This window comes from Scyliorhinus torazame, chromosome 11 (assembly GCF_047496885.1).
Source record: "Scyliorhinus torazame isolate Kashiwa2021f chromosome 11, sScyTor2.1, whole genome shotgun sequence".
Lineage (NCBI taxonomy): Eukaryota > Metazoa > Chordata > Chondrichthyes > Carcharhiniformes > Scyliorhinidae > Scyliorhinus > Scyliorhinus torazame.
The window spans coordinates 218,857,949-218,876,651 of NC_092717.1; the positions used below are offsets into that span (position 1 = coordinate 218,857,949).

The 18,703-nt window shown below is 47.8% G+C and overlaps 1 protein-coding gene across 6 annotated transcripts in view; it reads left to right on the top strand.

The window, feature by feature from the left end:
• Positions 1 to 18,703, top strand: part of arhgap28 (Rho GTPase activating protein 28) — a 265,341-nt gene that overhangs the window by 145,854 nt on the left and 100,784 nt on the right. For all 6 annotated transcript variants that reach the window (XM_072468329.1, XM_072468330.1, XM_072468331.1 and 3 more), the window contains 2 exons: positions 11,487 to 11,683; positions 14,518 to 14,735. In XM_072468329.1, the coding sequence (XP_072324430.1) occupies positions 11,487 to 11,683; positions 14,518 to 14,735 (415 nt within the window). The remainder of the gene's footprint in view (positions 1 to 11,486; positions 11,684 to 14,517; positions 14,736 to 18,703) is intronic.

Genomic DNA, 18,703 nt, shown 5'->3' on the forward strand with positions numbered 1-18,703 from the left:
AAAATTTATATGGTGATGTGGGCCACTTGTGAACGGGCTGACACCCTGCGATAATTTAGACTCTGGCCGATGTCTAAAATGGGAGATATCGCACGGGCTGCCCATTCTATATTCCAGCTGAATTTTGTTTTATTGGATTGAAATATAGAAGCTGTGGTTTGTTGACCTGGCTAAGGATTTGATGATGCAGCTTGGATGCTCAGTTGGAAGTTGAGGGTGGGACTTTGCCATCTATATATGGATCAGTACTACTGTCAAGATAAATAAAAGATTTCAACGACTGGGACTTTCTCTGTATGCCAAGAAGCTGATGGATGTACTTTAATGTCCAAATTTAAATGTTTTTTTTCCTGACGTATCAGTGAACTTCGCATCTTCTGCCAAAAAATGTCAGGAAGGTTCATGCACAATCAAAGAGAACCAAATTTTTCCCGCAATTTGAGAGATTGTTTTATCACATAGCAGCATTGCACTTCTCCCCGTTAACACTTGTCACTTCTTAACCAGCGTGAAGATGGACTTGGGTAGGGTAGTCACAAAATAAATCAATATTTGCACTGCCACTCACTCTGCTTTGTCTGTCTTAGCTTCCAGCGCTAGATTTAGGAAAATGAGAGAAATCACGTCGCCGATTTCCACCTGGGATTTGGACTTCCAATAGCGAACTGGCTGTTGCATAGTTCTGAGCAGAAACTAAAACCTGTCTGCAGACTATTTGACTATGCTGCGGAGGAGGGGCAGAAAAGGATGGACCTCACCACGGAGGGAAATTTTACCCCCGCATAAAGTGGACTTCACTTGAACTTCATGGCAAGCAGCAGTGTTGAGCAGTAAATGGCGGGTGGGGTCCCTGCTTACCAAGCTTGTGTGGTTAGGGGTAAGGGGGTCAATGGGTAGCTGTGAGGATCAAAGCTGGAGGGTTAGCGGTTGGAGGAGTGGGACTCAAGCTGTCTGTTGTGTCCCCCATAAAGATTGATACATACTGAAGTTGGATCCGAGACTTGTCATCTATGGAGATGGTACAGGCAGCGCATGCATCAACAATGTGAACAAGTGCAGACAGGAGGTAAAACTATAATTTAAGAGGATTTCTAGCAGATTTCGGAGCTCTTCAGAATATGTTGTTCTTTTGGTATTTTCTGAGCTCTCTAATCAAATGCCTTCCTGTAGAAACTCGCTCCTTCCAGGTAGCTCCGAGCATCTCCCAAGTTTGGGCAGGAGTGCTACCGTGATTTGCAATGGAAGGGATCCCAGGGACCTTGTTATGTCAGTCGGTCCCTTTGCTGCAATGAACAACTGGTGGCAATATTTCTATTTGTAACAGTGGTTCCACAAAAATAGATGCCTCAACCCTGCAGAGCATGCTGGGCACTGGGACCGTCAGAGTTCAGGAAATCAGAGGTGGGCAAAAGCAAGGCGGCTAAGACCCGCGGGTGTGAGTTCTGTAACACTGCTGGAGTCAGTACTCTGCCAGATGGACACCCTTTGATTGGGGTGCACTGTGCCTCTGGCTGCATTTAGCAAAGTATACACGGCACCCTGTGTTGGGAAGGTCACTTGCGTTCCGTCTGTGTGTGCATCAGAAGCGTGACATCAAATGGCCAGATCAGCTGATTTGATGCATGGCTTGCAAATTTGGATCACGCAGGTCCATTCAATATCTTCATTTGTCACTCACTAACAAATATTCACATGGTCAAGAGGATCCCACCACTATAGTTATTTAAAGGGCCAGACACCAACTCGGAGGCAAGGTGTTTTGAACCAACTTGTGCAATTGTTAAGTTTCTGGAAGTACTTTTGGAGTATTTAGATGTTGGGTGTGAGTCCTGAGTACTCAGAACTGGTAATGGGGGTATGGTGCATTGAGCAGAGTGAGGGATTGATGTTGTGGTGTGAGTGAGGTCCTTTGAAGATGCATTCACTAACCTAACCTTGACCACCTGCATGAGATCACTGGACTCCTTATGACCCTTATCCCAGGCCCTCCAGGCCAGATCCTTGTATTGATCAGCCTGACTACCTGCTCCCATTCCCTTCAGATGGTGTTCCCAGAGCTCCCATAGAAAACAAGGTCTCCTTTTCCTGTCCACCTCCATAACCAAGGCCTTCAGCACCATATCCATGAACTTGGGTGCTCTCTTCTTGTTGACTTCATTAGTGCAGCCCCTATATGTAACCAGTATACTAGCAGCTAGCAGCATCTCCCTTACAGTGAGTGCAGCTCCCCTGCAAGAGGAACAGGCTGACTGCATAATGTGCTGTCAGCACCTCCGACTAGCTCCCTAGTGAGTGGTGTGTGTGTATGTGTGGAAAGAACTACCGGAAAGGTAAATCACATGTAGACAGGATAATGATTGGGAATTCTTGCAAAACTACCCCATGTTGAAGTATCTGAAGTGGACATGTTTGTCCTGTTGAGTTCAAAAACAGCTACAGAAATCCCGATTTAAAGAATCAAACTCCTAGCTTTTGGTCCGTCACAGTTGATCTGATCTCAGCTACAGTCTCGGCCAAGCATATTAGAATAAAAGAATACTTGTGCTCCAAGGGAAGCATTGTTTGATCGACAGCTCAGGTCTCCGATCTCCGCGGTCAATGTCAGAATGATTGTTGACATAAGTTAAGTTCCCAAGTTTTGTAGCTTGTGATTTTTGCAACTTAGGGCCTCAATAATTGCAACCTTCATGAGCTTGCCAACCAGACTTTTCTTTCATCGGAGAAAGTCATCAATCGGTTACATTTTTTTCTTACAGCTTTTATTTACACATTCCTCTTTACACTGTGTGGTGTTCATTGGCCCACTGTACACTTTCAAGAACCAATTGGCAGGGAAGTACCCGACCATGGCATGGGGGCCTGAGGATGTCGGTGGAGAGCAGAACATGACATGGGGCCTAAGGATGTGGGTGGAAGGTCATGTAACTTGTCATGCCAGGCATGAGGGGGCATTTTAAACTTGCATTTAAAACTGTGTCATGCTCCTCGTGTGCGATGTGGGAGCTCAGGGAAACGTCCACTGTCCCTGGCTCCTTCACGTGCGGGAAGTGTGTCCAGTTGCAGTTCCTGTTAGACCGCTTGACGGCTCTGGAGCTGCGGATGGACTCACTTTGGAGCATCCGCGATGCTGAGGACGTCATGGATAGCACGTTTAGCGAGTTGGTGAAAGTTACTGAGGGAGATAGAAAATGGGTGACTAAAAGACAGTGCAAGAGTAGGAAGGCAGTGCAGGTGTCCCCTGCGGTCATCTCCCTGCAAAACAGATATACCGCTTTGGATACTGTTGAGGGAGATGGCTCACCAGGGGAAGGCAGCAGCAGCCAAGTTCATGGCACCGTGGCTGGCTCTGCTGCACAGCAGGGCAGAAAGAAGAATGGCAGGGCTATAGTGATAGGGGACTCAATCATAAGGGGAATAGACAGGCGGTTCTGCGGACGCAATCGAGACTCCAGGATGGTATGTTGCCTCCCTGGTGCAAGGGTCAAGGATGTCTCGAAGCGGCTGCAGGACATTCTGGGGGTGGGTGGGGGGGGGGGGGGAGAAAGGTGAACAGCCAGCTGTCGTGGTGCACGTAGGTACCAACGATATAGGTAAAAAATGGAATGAGGTCCTATAAGCTGAATTCAGGGAGTTAGGAGTTAAACTAAAACGTTGGACCTCAAAGGTAGTAATCTCAGGATTGCTACCAGTGCCACGGGCTAGTCAGAGTAGGAATGTCAGGATAGATAGGGTGAATGCGTGGCTCGAGAGATGGTGCAAGAGGGAGGGATTTAAATTCCTGGGGCATTGGAACTGGTTCTGGGGGAGGTGGGACCAGTACAAACCGGACGGTCTGCACCCGGGCAGGACTGGAACTGATGTCCTAGGGGGGTGTTTTCTAGAACTGTTGGGGAGGGTTTAAACTAATGTGGTAGGGGGATGGGAACCATGCAGGAAGTTGGAAGGCAGTAAAACAGGGACAGAAACAAAAGGCAGTAAGGGGGAAAGTGTAAGGCAGAGAAGCCAGAGTCAAAAATCAAATGGGCGACAGTACAAGGTACAGTGACTGAGGGGAGCTCAGTGAATAGGCCCAGTAATACTAAAAGGAATAAAACGGGAAGTAAAAACATTAATGGTAAGCGACGCGGCAGGTTGTTACATGAAGATATGGGTTTAACGACAAGGAAAATGAGGAGAAAAGTTAAGAGGAAATATAACTTAGGAGAGGTTACTGATCGAGGTGTTAAGATTCAAAACAGAGGTTAAAAAGCCAACATAAGTGTACTTTACCTGAATGCTCGTAGTATTCGGAATAAGGTAAATGAGTTGATGGCGCAAATCATTGTGAATGACTATGATTTAGTGGCCATTACTGAAACATGGTTAAAGGATGGTCACGACTGGGAGTTAAATATCCGAGGGTATCAAACTATTCGGAAGGACAGAGTGGATGGTAAGGGAGGTGGTGTAGCTCTGTTATTTAAGGATGACATCCGGGCAATAGTAAGGGATGACATCGGTGCTATGGAGGATAAGGTTGAATCCATTTGGGTGGAAATCAGGAATAGTAAGGTGAAAAAGTCACTGATAGGAGTAGTCTATAGGCCACCAAATAGTCTATAGGGCACCAAATAGTAACATTATGGTGGGGCAGGCAATAAACAAAGAAATAACGGATGCATGTAGAAATGGTACAGCAGTTATCATGGGGGATCTTAATCTACATGTCGGTTGGTTTAACCAGGTCGGTCAAGGCAGCCTTGAGGAGGAGTTTATAGAATGTATCCGCGATAGTTTCCTAGAACAGTATGAAATTGAACCTACGAGGGAACAAGCGGTCCTAGATCAGGTCCTGTGTAATGAGACAGGATTGATTCATGATCTCATAGTTAGGGATACTCTCGGATGGAGCGATCACAATATGGTGGAATTTAAAATACAGATGGAGGGTGAGAAGGTAAAATCAAGCACTAGTGTTTTGTGCTTAAACAAAGGAGATTACAATGGGATGAGAGAAGAACTAGCTAAGGTAGACTGGGAGCAAAGACTTTATGGTGAAACGGTTGAGGAACAGTGGAGAACCTTCCAAGTGATTTTTCACAGTGCTCAGCAAAGGTTGATACCAACAAAAAGGAAGGGCGGTAGAAAGAGGGAAAATCGACCATGGATATCTAAGGAAATAAGGGAGAGTATCAAATTGAAGGAAAAAGCATACAAAGTAGCAAAGATTAGTGGGAGACTAGAGGACTGGGAAATCTTTAGGGGGTAACAGAAAGCTACTAAAAAAGCTATAAGGAAGAGTAAGGTAGATTATGAGAGTAAACTTGCTCAGAATATAAAAACAGATAGTAAAAGTTTCGACAAATATATAAAACAAAAAAGAGTGGCTAAGGTAAATATTGGTCCTTTAGAGGATGAGAAGGGAGATTTAATAATGGGAGATGAGGAAATGGCTGAGGAACTGAACGGGTTTTTTGGGTCGGTCTTCACAGTGGAAGACACAAATAACATGCCAGTGACTGATAGAAATGAGGCAATGACAGGTGAGGACCTTGAGAGGATTGTTATCACTAAGGCGGTAGTGATGGGCAAGCTAAAGGTAGACAAGTCTCCTGACTCTGATGGAATGCATCCCAGAGTGCTAAAAGAGATGGCTAGGGAAATTGCAAATGCACTAGTGATAATTTACCAAAATTCACTCGACTCTGGGGTGGTCCCGGCATTTTGGAAATTAGCAAATGTGACACCACTGTTTAAAAAAGGAGGTAGGCAGAAAGCGGGTAATTATAGGCCAGTGAGCTTAACTTCGGTAGTAGGGAAGATGCTGGAATCTATCATCAAGGAAGAAATAGCGAGGCATCTGGATGGAAATTGTCCCATTGGGCAGACGCAGCATGGATTCATAAAGGGCAGGTCGTGCCAAACTAATTTAGTGGAATCTTTTGAGGATATTACCACTGCGGTAGACAACGGGGAACCAATGGATGTGGTATATCTGGATTTCCAGAAAGCCTTTGACAAGGTGCCACACAAAAGGTTGCTGCATAAGATAAAGATGCATGGCATTAAGGGGAAAGTAGTAGCATGGATAGAGGATTGGTTAATTAATAGAAAGCAAAGAGTGGGGATTAGGGTGTTTCTCTGGTTGGCAATCAGTAGCTAGTGGTGTCCCTCAGGGATCAGTGTTGGGTCCACAATTGTTCACAATTTACATCGCTGATTTGGAGTTGGGGACCAAGGGCAATGTGTCCAGGTTTGCAGACGACACTAAGATGAGTGGTAAAGCAAAAAGTGCAGAGAATACTGGAAGTCTGCAGAGTGATTTGGACAGGCTAAGTGAATGGGCTAGGGTCTGGCAGATGGAATACAATGTTGACAAATGTGAGGTTATCCATTTTGGCAGGAATAACAGCAAAAGGAATTATTATTTAAATGATAAAATATTAAAACATGCTGCTGTGCAGAGAGACCTGGGTGTGCTAGTGCATGAGTCGCAAAAAGTTGGTTTACAGGTGCAACAGGTGATTAAGAAGGCAAATGGAATTTTGTCCTTCATTGCTAGAGGGATGGAGTTTAAGGCAAGGGAGGTTATGCTGCAATTGTATAAGGTGTTAGTGAGGCCACACCTGGAGTATTGTGTTCAGTTTTGGTCTCCTTACTTGAGAAAGGACGTACTGGTACTGGAGGGTGTGCAGAGGAGGTTCACTAGGCTAATCCCAGAGCTGAAGGGGTTGGATTACGAGGAGAGGTTGAGTAGACTGGGACTGTACTCGTTGGAATTTAGAAGGATGAGGGGGGGATCTTATAGAAACATATAAAGTTATGAAGGGAATAGATAGGATAAATGCGGGCAGGTTGTTTCCACTGGCGGGTAAAAGCAGAACTAGGGGGCATAGCCTCAAAATAAGGGGAAGTAGATTTAGGACTGAGCTTAGGAGGAACTTCTTCACCCAAAGGGTTGTGAATCTATGGAATTCCTTGCCCAGTGAAGCAGTTGAGGCTCCTTCATTCAATGTTTTTAAGATACAGATAGATAGTTTTTTGAAGAATAAAGGGATTAAGGGTTATGGTGTTCGGGCTGGAAAGTGGAGCTGAGTCCACAAAAGATCAGCCATGATCTCATCGAATGGCGGAACAGGCTCGAGGGGCCAGATGGCCTACTCCTGCTCCTAGTTCTTATGCAGACTAGGGTTCATGGGCGGGGTACTCCCGCAATTGGCGGAATGGCCCGAAGGCAGCGCCAAGAACGGCGCGAACCACTCCGGCGTCGGGCCAACCGGAAGATGCAGAATCCTCCGCACTTCCAGGGGCTAGGCGGGCGCCGGAGGGGTTGGCGGTGCACCAACCAGCGGCGAAGGACCGGCGCGAGTTGGCGCATGGGCAGAACCAGCGCCGTGTTTCCTGCACATGAGCAGGAGGGTTCTTCTCCACGCCGGCCATGGTAGAGCCCTACAGAGGCCGGTGGGGAAGGAAGGAGTGCCTCCACGGTACAGGCCCACCTGCAGATCGGTGGGCCCCGATCGCGGGCCAGGCCACCGTGGGGGCCCCCCCCCGGGATCGGATTGTTCTACGCCCCCCCGAGGGTTTCAGTAGCCAGCGTACAAGCCAGGTACCGCTGTGATGGACCATGTCGAGTTCACACCGACGGGACTGGCCAGGAACCGACGGCTGCTCGGCCCATCGGGGCCCGGAGAATTGCCGGGGTGGGGGGGGGGGGGGGGGAAAGCTGCCAACGGCCCCTGAAGGGTGCGGCGTGATCCCCGCCCGAGAACTGGCGCCGGAGCATACGGCAGCCGGCGTCAGAGCGGCGGGGCGGGATTCACGCCGCCCCCCCCGAGGTGTCTCCGACCCAGCCAGCGGGGCGGTGGAGGGTGGAGAATCCCGCCCCATGACTTCGCTGAGGAGCCATGAATATGTTGTCTCTTTCAAAGCCAGGACCGTCTGCATGAAAATTGCGACAGTGTCTGAGATGCCCACCTCCGCAATGAAGCAGATTCCTCCACCCTTTGAAAGACACTCCTGAAATTTGAACAGTCTGGCAATGGGGTGGGGAATCCTGGAATCGGGACTTGACTGCCGTTTTTAACGGACTCCTGAGTCCACCTAATTCAGTGAATGTCTAAGCTAATGTGTTCCCTCACAAAACCTATGGCAGGTGTCAATTGTATATTAAGGAGCAGAGTGGGTCATTGCATTCATTTAGGTGTTCGGCATTCCGGTTGAAAGCATGGGGTGGGATTCTCCGTTGGCTGAAGTTGGAATTGCGAAACGCGATTGGGCGGAGAAGAGGTTTCAACACCAAAATCACGGCGGGCGCCAATTTGACACCAACACGCCGTTCTCCGTCACCTCGACAGCGGCGTCAACGTGGTCCGGAACGCACGTACAGTTAACACCGTCTGCATGACATTAGCGGGCCTGACCCAGTATTCTCCGGGGCCTCCGCAATGCTCCGCCTCCTGTGGGCCGCGCTCCTGACGGCGCGGTTCTCTTGTGCTTTTAAAATTCGTGAAACTGGCATTGTGGCTGTGAGGGAGAGAGCGGGGGTACGGAAAGTGTCCAACATCGACATAGTTTTCTGTCAGCTGTGTCGCTGGCCGGGGGGCTTCTGCTAGGGCTAGGGGTGATAGAGGGGCGGTGGCCAGGAGGTGGGCTGTGTTGTGTTATGTACTCTTGGGATAACACAGGCTGCAACTGGATGCAGCCTTAACCAAAAGATATTCCAGACCTTGAAGTTAGTTCAATCTGATTTATTGAACCAGTGACACAGTTAGCACAGTTCTCTCTGAGTTCGACTCTCTGCTAACCTAAGTGTGGTTACTCTGTCTGACTGAACCAGACTAGCTCTTAGCCACGTGCTGGAGGTGTGATATTGTAAATACACCCTGACTCACTCTGTAGATATTCATCAGTGGAAAGAGGTGGAGTTTGAGTGCCTCGTGCCTTTTATAGTGAGATACCACCCCTGAGTGTCCTGCCTGCTCATTGGTCATGTCCTGTTCTCTGTGGTCATTAGCTGCCTGTCTGTGTATCATGACAGGCTGTGGGGTTAGGGTGGACGGGCACGGAGAGCCATTGCCGCACCCGGCAAGGCAGCCACGTAGCTGTGCACACCACTGGCAGCCCCCTGAGAACTTAGGGCCACGGGTCATATAGGTGCCACCCCCCTCCCCTAAGCTACCCCCAAGGTGCCTGCTGGCCCCAGCCGACCCATCAGCTGTATGGGCGCGCTCCCACACAACCAGTGCCATTGATGAGTGTGTGTGGGGATTGTAATGTGTATATGCAGCTTGTCAGCCTCCCGAGTGTCAATCACAGACTCTGCGTATGCCGCACCGTTTTCCATTGGAATTGATTGTGTTCCATGTGCCGCCGGTGCTAGCCCCTCCACAGTCGCTGAATCGGTGCAGGTTTGCCGCCAATTCTGCTGTTGTGAAAGTCCACAAATTCTGCCCCAGTGTCAACATTATTCTCGGAATGGAGAATTCCGCCCATGGTCTTTGAATTGGATTTACATGATATGCAAATGCCTTGCAAATTATGTGCACGGTGGCACTGGTCAGCACTGCTACCTCACAGCAACAGGGACCCGGGTTCGATTCCGGCTTTGGGTGACTGTGTGGAGTCTGCACATTCTTCCCGTGACTGCGTGGGTTTCCTCCGGGTGCTCCAGTTTCTTCCCATAGTCCAAAGATGGGCAGGTTAGATGGATTGGCCAAGATAAATTACCCCCTAATGTCCAAAGGTTAGGTGGGGTTATGGGGATAATAATAATCTTTATTAGTGTCACCAGTAGGCTTACATTAACACTGCAATGAAGTTACTGTGAAAAGCCCCTAGTCGCCACACTCCGGCGCCTGTTTGGGTACACGGAGGGAGAATTCAGAGTGTCCAAATTACCTAACAAGCACGTCATTCTGGACTTGTGGGAGGAAACCGGAGCACCCGGAGGAAACCCACGCAGGCACGGGGCGAACGTGCAGATTCGGCACAGTCAGTGACCGAAGCCGTTTATCAAACCTGGGACTCTGGCGCTGTGAGACAACAGTGCTCACCACTGTGCTACCATGTTGGATAGGACAGGGAATGAGGCCTAGGTAGGGTGCTCTTTCAGAGGATCCGTGCAGACCCAATGGTTCGAATGGCTTCCTGAACTGTCGGCATTCTATGATTCTATGGAATGCATGTCTCCATGAAAACTTGTGATGTGTTTAAAAAGTAGACCTCCGCTCCATCCGTTACCACTTCGCTATCTGAGTTATAACAGCAGGTGCTGCTTTGGGGTTTAGTGGGTTTTGCTATTTCGTGGGGTTTGCTCTTGCTGTCTACCTCATGCTTTATCTTTGTTCGCTCTGTTTTCTGTCACCATTAAGAATCAACCAATGATTTTACATCCCAAATTGTTATATGCAGCTTTAATCGAACCCTATGCTGTCCATGTCCATCTCCCTCATCGATGCACTACCCAATGAACACTTCATTAAAACAATTACACATATCGGTACATTGACACAAGACGTCGTGAATTTTTTTGCCAGTCATTTTGATGGGTATATAAATGGCAGGCTCAGCTGTTGCCATCCAAAATTATAAATACCTCAGTAAGACATTTTGGTCAGTACGTACGAGGTTACTTCTAGGAGGAGCAGAACTGAAAGGGTGCCATATTCTGATAGATTTGAAAGAGGCAAGTATCTCCCTCTTTTCTGGAACAAAAATTTGTTTTTGCATCCTTCTGACGCACAATGTCTCTCTTCCTAATTTCCTGCTTGTTTTGGGCTTGGAGGCTGAATTAACAGAGCAGGAACTTCATTATAATGCTGCTGCTCTTCGATAATGGTGACTGACTGGCTTTCTCTGGGGTGAATCTCCAATGTTGAGATAAGCTTATGGGATTCTGATAGCTGATGCGTCGAGCAATACCACTGCTGTGGTCTGAACCTTATGACTTCTCATGAAGAAAGTTCTGCGTTTTATCAAGTGATCATACCCTCTTGTTAACTCAGTGGGCAGTAGCACAAATTTAGTAAAAGGCAAATTAACATACCTTCCAATATGTGCACCTTTTCAAAGTTTCCTGTGCTTTTGTGTTCAGTTTGTGATTCTCCCCTTTTAAGTACCCTCCCAGCTGGGTGCCACTCCACTGGTAAAGGATTGGTCAGTCACGCTGCTTCTCGGACCTCTGCTTCAAATTGGTCACAGGGTTTCATGCAGAGATTTGTTTTGGTTTGATTTTCCCTCGGTTCAAGGGAGTATTTTTGCAATTCCTCTGAGGACACTGCAAACTCCTCGCAGTGTGGGGAATTGTAGAGTTAAGGAAAAAAGGTAAGACGTTAATTTGTGCGAAATTAAGAAGGACACCTTGTGCCCTGTTAATCCAGGAATCGGATGTAAATGTGACCGTTTGCATTTTGAGCCCGTGGGCGGGGGTTTCAGCTGTGCGATATTCTCCGCAGTGCTGTTTGCAGTCAAAGTTCCTGTTTAAAAGGCCCATTTATTCTCTGCAGGAAGCTACATTTCAGAAGGATGAGCTCATCTGTTTCACGAGAGCTGCAATGTCCGCAGGTATTTGGCCGATCTATATCTCGGGAATCTGTGGAGAGCTCCTCGATGGAGGACTTTTGGAGTGAAGTGAGGAGCATTAAGGAGAGCCGTCAGCATGGACAAGAGGAACAGAACCTGGTGGAAGCCAAGACACCCGATGGTGAGTGACAGCAAGCCTCCTAGTCACCAGTGAGGTGTGACATTTAATCCATTACAAAACTGGCCTGATGATTTCTAAAGCCAAACCCCTTTCCACACGATGTATGTGGCCCTGAGATTACAAACTGTACAGTTTGACATGTAGACAGAAAGGTGCTACAATAATGAAATGCCATGGTCCATTAGCATAGCATCATTAACAAAGGGCAAAGTCTGAGTGATTCATTGGAGTGAGCATCAGATTACTCCTGTACATTCTCTGTTTTATTATTAATGTATAGAAATGGCGGGACTAAATTGAGGAGCAGCTCCTGACTATTGCATATGTTAAAATGCAAAATTGCACCCTGTGACTGCCATTGTCATGAAGCAGCTTTTGGTACTTATAGGTTAAGTATTTTAAAGCCAGTTGCCTACATTCTGCCACTATAACCGAGGCAATTGCTAATGACTGGAACAAGCTCATTGGCTGCAGTGTGTCATTTTGACTAGAAAGTGCGTGTTCTTATACTCGTCTTGGCCGTGTACCATTGTAAAATGTGGTATAAACCTACTTGTGTATCAATGCAAAGGTTATGTTCTCTGAGGAACTCATTGCTCCAATGTGATGCAGGATGTGGCAATGTAGGTTACAAAGGATGCCAGTTTCAAATTCTCTTCAGCGCTGAGTTTACTTCTCTCAGACTCAGCAAAATTCAGTTAAGGGGAAGCTAGATAGGCTCACCAGGGAGAAAGGAAATGATTTTGGGGTTGGATGATGCAGGGTGGAAGGAGTCTCATATGAGGCTGAATGGCTTTTTTCTGTACCGTAAACTCCATGTGGTGGTAGGGTTATGCAATTGGCCTAAGTAGCAATAGCATTTGGACCAGTTGCACTGCCCGGTTACCATCCACTGACTTCTTTTATTTTTTTGAAAATATTTTATTCAGGCATGTATGATTTTTCACAGCAAATTTCAAGAGGGAAAAAAAACAACAGAACCGATAACACAACCCAGCCAACGAGGCTTACATACAAAGCTCCCCAGTCTCCCTTCCCACTGACTATTCCCCCCATACCCCCTCTTCACATCTGCTGACAGCTTAGTTTTCCCCAACGAAGTCAATAAACGGCTGCCACCTCCGGGCGAACCCTAGCATCGATCCTCTCTGGGCGAACTTGATCTTCTCGAGGCTGAGAAACCCGGCCATATCACTAACCCATACCCCCGATTTCGGGGGCTCCGAGTCCATCCACGCCAATAAGATCCGTCTATGGGCTACCAGGGAGGCAAAGGCCAAAACATCAGCCTCTCTCGCCCCCTGGATTCCCGGGTCTTCCGACACACCAAAAAGCGCAACCGCTGGACTCTGAACCACTCGTACCTTCAATACCGTGGACATGACATCGGCAAATCCTTGCCCGATTCCCCTAAGCTTCAGACACGCGCAAGACATGATTTGGGGGCCCTCCCGCACACTGCACACACTCCTTCAAAGAACATGCTCATTTGGGCCAGTCATATGTGTCCTGTGAACCACCTTAAATTGTATCCGGCTAAGCCTGGCACACGATGAGGACATGTTAAATCTACTCGAGGCATCTTCCCACAATCCCACCTCTAATTCCTTTCCCAACTCTTCCTCCCATTTTCGCTTTATCTCCCCTTTCGGGGTTCCTTCCCATTCCATGAGTTCTTTATAAATTTCTGAGACCTTCCCCTTCCCCACTCTTGACACTATCTTGTCCTGTATCCCCTGGGGCGTTAGGTGCGGAAAGGTTGAAATCTGCCTCCGGGCACGGGAAACGATAACAAACTTGGCATCTCCAGGAACAGGGAGCAAAGGGAATCCAGGCGAAAGACTGGGTGAACGGCTGAAGCGGAGGTGAGCGCGAGACAGCAACGGCAGCGAGCTCCATCTAGGAGAAGCAAGTGACAACACCAACACCAGACCCGTTCGAGTACTGCCCTCTGTAATTGTTTCTCTGGCACCCAAATGTATATCTACTTCCCCAGTCTCCCCCTCTCCTCACAAACAGATCCCTACTTTTGTGTTGTAAATAATATTGCCAATTGTACAGAGTTGCTGCTGTTGAGCTGGTGCTTAATACCTGACCAGTTATTTTATTTTATTTTTTATTACTACTTTTTTTTTGGTATGTTTGTGTGTGCCCTTCTCTCTCTCTCTCTCTATCTAATATATATATATATAAATAAATATATATAACGGTAAATATACTTTGTTCAAAAACCCAATAAAAAACATTTATTAAAAAAAAAGGAAAGTGTTTACTCTCCCAAATACTTTGAAAATCTTAGATACCGAGGGCTTCCATGGAGCATAAGCAGTGGTATAGACTAAGGCTGAATAGTCCTGTTTCTGTGCTGTAAATCCTTAGACAGCACCTTCCAAATGCCCCATTCCTACCACCGAGAAGGTCAAGGGCAGCAGATACATTGGAACACCACGACCTGCAAGTTTCCCTCCAGATCGCTCACCAGGCTGACTTGGAACTATATCGCCGCTTCTTCACTGTCACTGGGTTAAAATCCTGGAACTCCCTCCCAACAGCACAGTGGGTGTACCTACACAAACATGGACTGCAACGGTTCACGAAGGCAGCTCACTGCCACCTTCTGAAGGGCAATTAGGGATGGGCAATAAATGCTGGGCCAGCCAGCAAAGCCCACATCGTGCGAAAGAGTAAAATCCAATTCTGTGTAGTTATACGGATGATGACTAAATACCTGTTTATTTCTAAGGTTCTCCTTTACTCTATTTCTTTGCTTGGCCTCCTGGTCAGATTGTTGGATTTTCCAGCTTAATAAATGTGACCTTGTGTTGCCTTTGCAGAGGGGGAAATGGAAGCAGAGTGGCTGCAGGAGGTAGGCCTGTCCACGCTTGTCTCGGGCTCGGCAGGAGAGGACGGGATCGCTTTGCTGTCCACACTAACCCGGGCTCAGGCTGCAGCTGTCCAGAGGCGACTGGACACGTACACCCAAACTACCAGGAGAAAGACCAAGCAGCCAGTCCGAGATGTTCGAGATGTATTCGGTCTCGCTGACCCACCGGTAAGTACCAAGCAAGACCCACTTGCATTTATATATCTCTTTCTTTCACAACCTCAGGATCTCCCACAACTAGGGTAGCACACGTGGCTAGCACTGTGGCTTCACAGTGGGTTTCCTCCGAGTGCTCCGGTTTCCTCCCACAGTCCAAAGACGTGCAGGTTAGGTGGATTGGCCATGCTAAATTGCCCTCAGTGACCAGAAAAGGTTAGGAGGGGTGATTGGGTAATGGGGATAAGGTGAAGGTGCGGGCTTAAGTGGGTCGGTGCGGAGTCGATGGGCCAAATGGCCTCCTTCTGCACTGTATGTTCTATGTATCTAGCACTTTCCAGCTGATAAATGTTGCAACGTGGGAGATATGGCAGCCAATTTGAGCACGGCACACTGCTACAAACAACGATGACCAACCAAGTAATTTGTGTTTAAGGAAGTGGGTTGAGGGATAACTATGGGGCAGGACATTAGGAATAGCTCCCCTGTTCTTTAATGCCACAGAGTCTTTCACATCCAAGCTGAGGAGGCAGGTTGGGCCTAGGTTTCATGTTTTTGAAGCATGGAACCTCTATCAATGCTGCACTTCATTCGGCCCATCCTGTCAGCCCCAGCTCTCCGAATGGGCATTTTAATAAAGGCTCGTTACTCGAGGGAAGCAGTTGGCCATTTTATAATGAGGTTCTCTGTTTTCATTATAACAGCCATTCAATTGGTGGGGGGGGGGGGGTTGGAGAGAGGAAGAGTGTTTCCTCCAGGCCCAACAAGCTATCCAGTAAACAGCCACCATCCATCATCCCCCTCCCCGTAGCCATGATCTGTATGGCAGCTTGGTAGCATTGTGCTCCGGTTTCCTCCCACAGTCCAAAGATGTGCAGGTTAGGTGGATTGACCATGATAAATTGCCCAGTGTCCAAAATTGCACAGTGTTGGGTGGGATTACTGGGTTATGGGGATAGGGTGGAGGTGTGGACCTTGGGTAGGGTGCTCTTTCCAAGAGCCGGTGGCCTCCTTCTGCACTGTAAATTCTATGAAATAAAAAAACTCTATGTATGCTCCCCTCACTGTTAAAAACTGCACAGAACTTGATTCCAGGCTAAAATCCAGGGTATGCATTACAAGGGCATGAAAATTGTAGTGAATATTTCTAAAATCTAGTTAGGCCTCAGCTTGGAGTACTGTGTTCAATTTTGGGCAGCAGACACTTGGAAAGATGTGAAGGTCTAAAGGAGGGTGCAGAGGGGGAGGCAGTGAGGTAATGGTATTGCCACTGGATTAGTAATCCAGAGACCCAGGGTAATGCTCAGGGGTCCCAGGTTCAAACCCCACCACTGCAGATGATGAAATTTGACTTTAATAAAAAACGATATGGAATTAAAAGTCTGCCGATTGTTGTAAAAACCCATCTAGTTCACTAATGTCCTTTAGGGGAGGAAATCTGCCGTCCTTACCTGGTCTGGCTTACATGTGACTCCAGATCCACAGCAATGTGGTTGACTCTTAACTGCCCCTCAAGGGCAGTTAGGGATGGGCAATAAATATGCTGCCCCAGCCTCCGATGCCCACGTCCCATGGGCGAATCAAAAAAAAAGATGACAATTACTAAAATGGTCTCGGGATGAGGGAGTTCAGTTGCGTGTGGAGAGACTGGAATCCTCTTTGTAAGGGCTGCTGAGGTGGTTAAAGGAAGATTTGACAAAGATATTGTAAATTATGAATGGGTTGATAGAATTAATAAAGAAAAATCGGTTTCAGGGCAGCACGGTGGCGCAGTGGTTAGCACAGCTGCCTCACGCGCCGAGGTCCCGGGTTCGATCCCGGCTCTGGGCCACTGTCTGTGTGGAGTTTGTACATTCTCCCCGTGTCTGCGTGGGATTCGCCCCCACAACCCAAAGATGTGCAGGCTAGGTAGATTGGCCACGCTAAATTGTCCCTGAATTGGGTACTCCAAATTTATTTTTTAAGAATTTCAAAAGAAAAAAGAAAAACAGTTTCCCGTGGCAGAAAGTTTGGTAACCCGAGACACAGATTTAAGGCGATTGGCACTAGAAGGCAGCAATGGGGAAACTTTCCTTCACAGAGAGTTGACAGAGAGTTGTTGGAATAGGGAATGCACTGCCCCAAAGTGTAGTGGAAACAAATTCATTAGAAACTTTCAAAGAGGCATTGCAAAATTATTTGGGGGTGGGGGGGATGGAGTTACAGGATTATAGGAGTGGGCAGGGGGTTGACGTTAATTGAGTAGCTCAACTAAGGACATAATTCATGATTCTGCCGCAACGCGACAGCTGTAACACCAAACTGAAAAAAATCGCAGGTGTGGTTTTCTTTTTGAATAAATCATCGAATTCCCTCAGTGCAGTGAAGGGACCAGGACTACGGGAAGCAGAATTACTCTGGGTGGCAACTTTGATTAGTCTTTAGGAAGTGACCTGTCTGGGTCGTTCAGACTAATATAGAGAAGCCTGCCTTATGGGAGCCTCAACAAAACAAACAGAGATCCATTAACACTGAAGTAAACTAAATGTTTTTGACAATGTTCGCAACCTCAAAGCATGTGAGTTTGATACTTTTGTCTCGTTGAGGTTCATAGGAGCGTAGCTGTTGAACCTGGAGACTTGTTGAATCCACTTACCCACCTACATTATTATAATAACAGCAGCACTCCGAACCTTTGGCTGGGAAATTGGTCTGCTGTTTATTTTATATCCTGATCTTTGTTGCTCGACCCAATTGTCGTGCCTCGACTTGCCTTCCAAGGAATAAGTTGCCGCCTTTTTTCATCCCATTAAGGATGACCCACCTCACACTTGGCTATCCTGAATTTGATTGGGTGTTTATTTGCGCACGCTGCCAGTGTGTTTATGGCTTCCTATATTTTGCTGTAATCCCCCACATGCACAAGTTGTATCCCCTGAATTGACATCACCAGCACATTTTGAGACCGGCCTCCCGATTTCCAAGTCTCGACTGTTTGTAAGTATGGTGAATCTTGAAAACCTCAAATCAAGCAGCACAATGTCGCCAGTATAAATTTCCGCAACATCTTCTGAAAATGGGCGTGCTCTCCCGGCCAGCTTGTGTCTGAGGGTCAGCACGGCACGGCGAAAAGTGGCTGGGAGTTGCCGGGAGACGCTGCTCCCAGGATCTACCCGGGTCGCTACGCCTTGCGGGATTATGTTAGATCTCGTGAGATGTCGCGATGTGAATCCTGCCCATTGTGGGCGGCTATTACCTTTTGACAAATCTGCATATTAGAGCGAGACTGCTTGTCTCTAATATGCAGTTCCCTGAGGTAACCGAGGCGATGGTATCTATCCCCTTCGCCTCGGAGACCTCGGGAGAGCACCATTCAGTACAAGTCCCCATAAACGGGGACCAAGTGGAACAGCACTTGTGGGGGTCTCTCAGTGGGTCGGAGGGTGCCGGGTGCTTGCCGTCTGAAACTGCTGATGCCAGCCTGGCACTGCCAGGATGGCCAACTGGCAGGGGCACTGCCAGGGTGCCAGGCCAGCACTGCCAAGATGCCAAGCTGGCATTTTTTGCGAGGCGATGATCTGGCCGGGGAGTACTCTGCGTGCGTGTGAGGGGTGCAGGGAGGGGGTGCGGGAACCCCACCCCGGGAACCCCACCCCGGGAACCCCACCCCATCCCACCATAGTGAGTTGAGGCTAGGGAGTGGTTCAGGGGTTGAGTTCGGGGCTCGAGGGCCACTGGCCAGATGGACGTTAGAAAGCAGAGTGTTTCTCGGTGCTCCGAGCACCGGAAAACACGCAGCTAATCCCGTATGCTACGGGACTCTGTCCTCCTTCGGGTAAATCACGCCTGACCTATATTCGTAAAGCCCAGAGTCGTGATTTTATTCCAGAGCAATGATGTTTTCTGTGCCACCTAAAGAAAGCAACTTAGATGGTGATTTTCATAACCTCCAGACATCTCAAAGATTTACAACCAATGAAGTACTTTTTGAAGTATAGTCC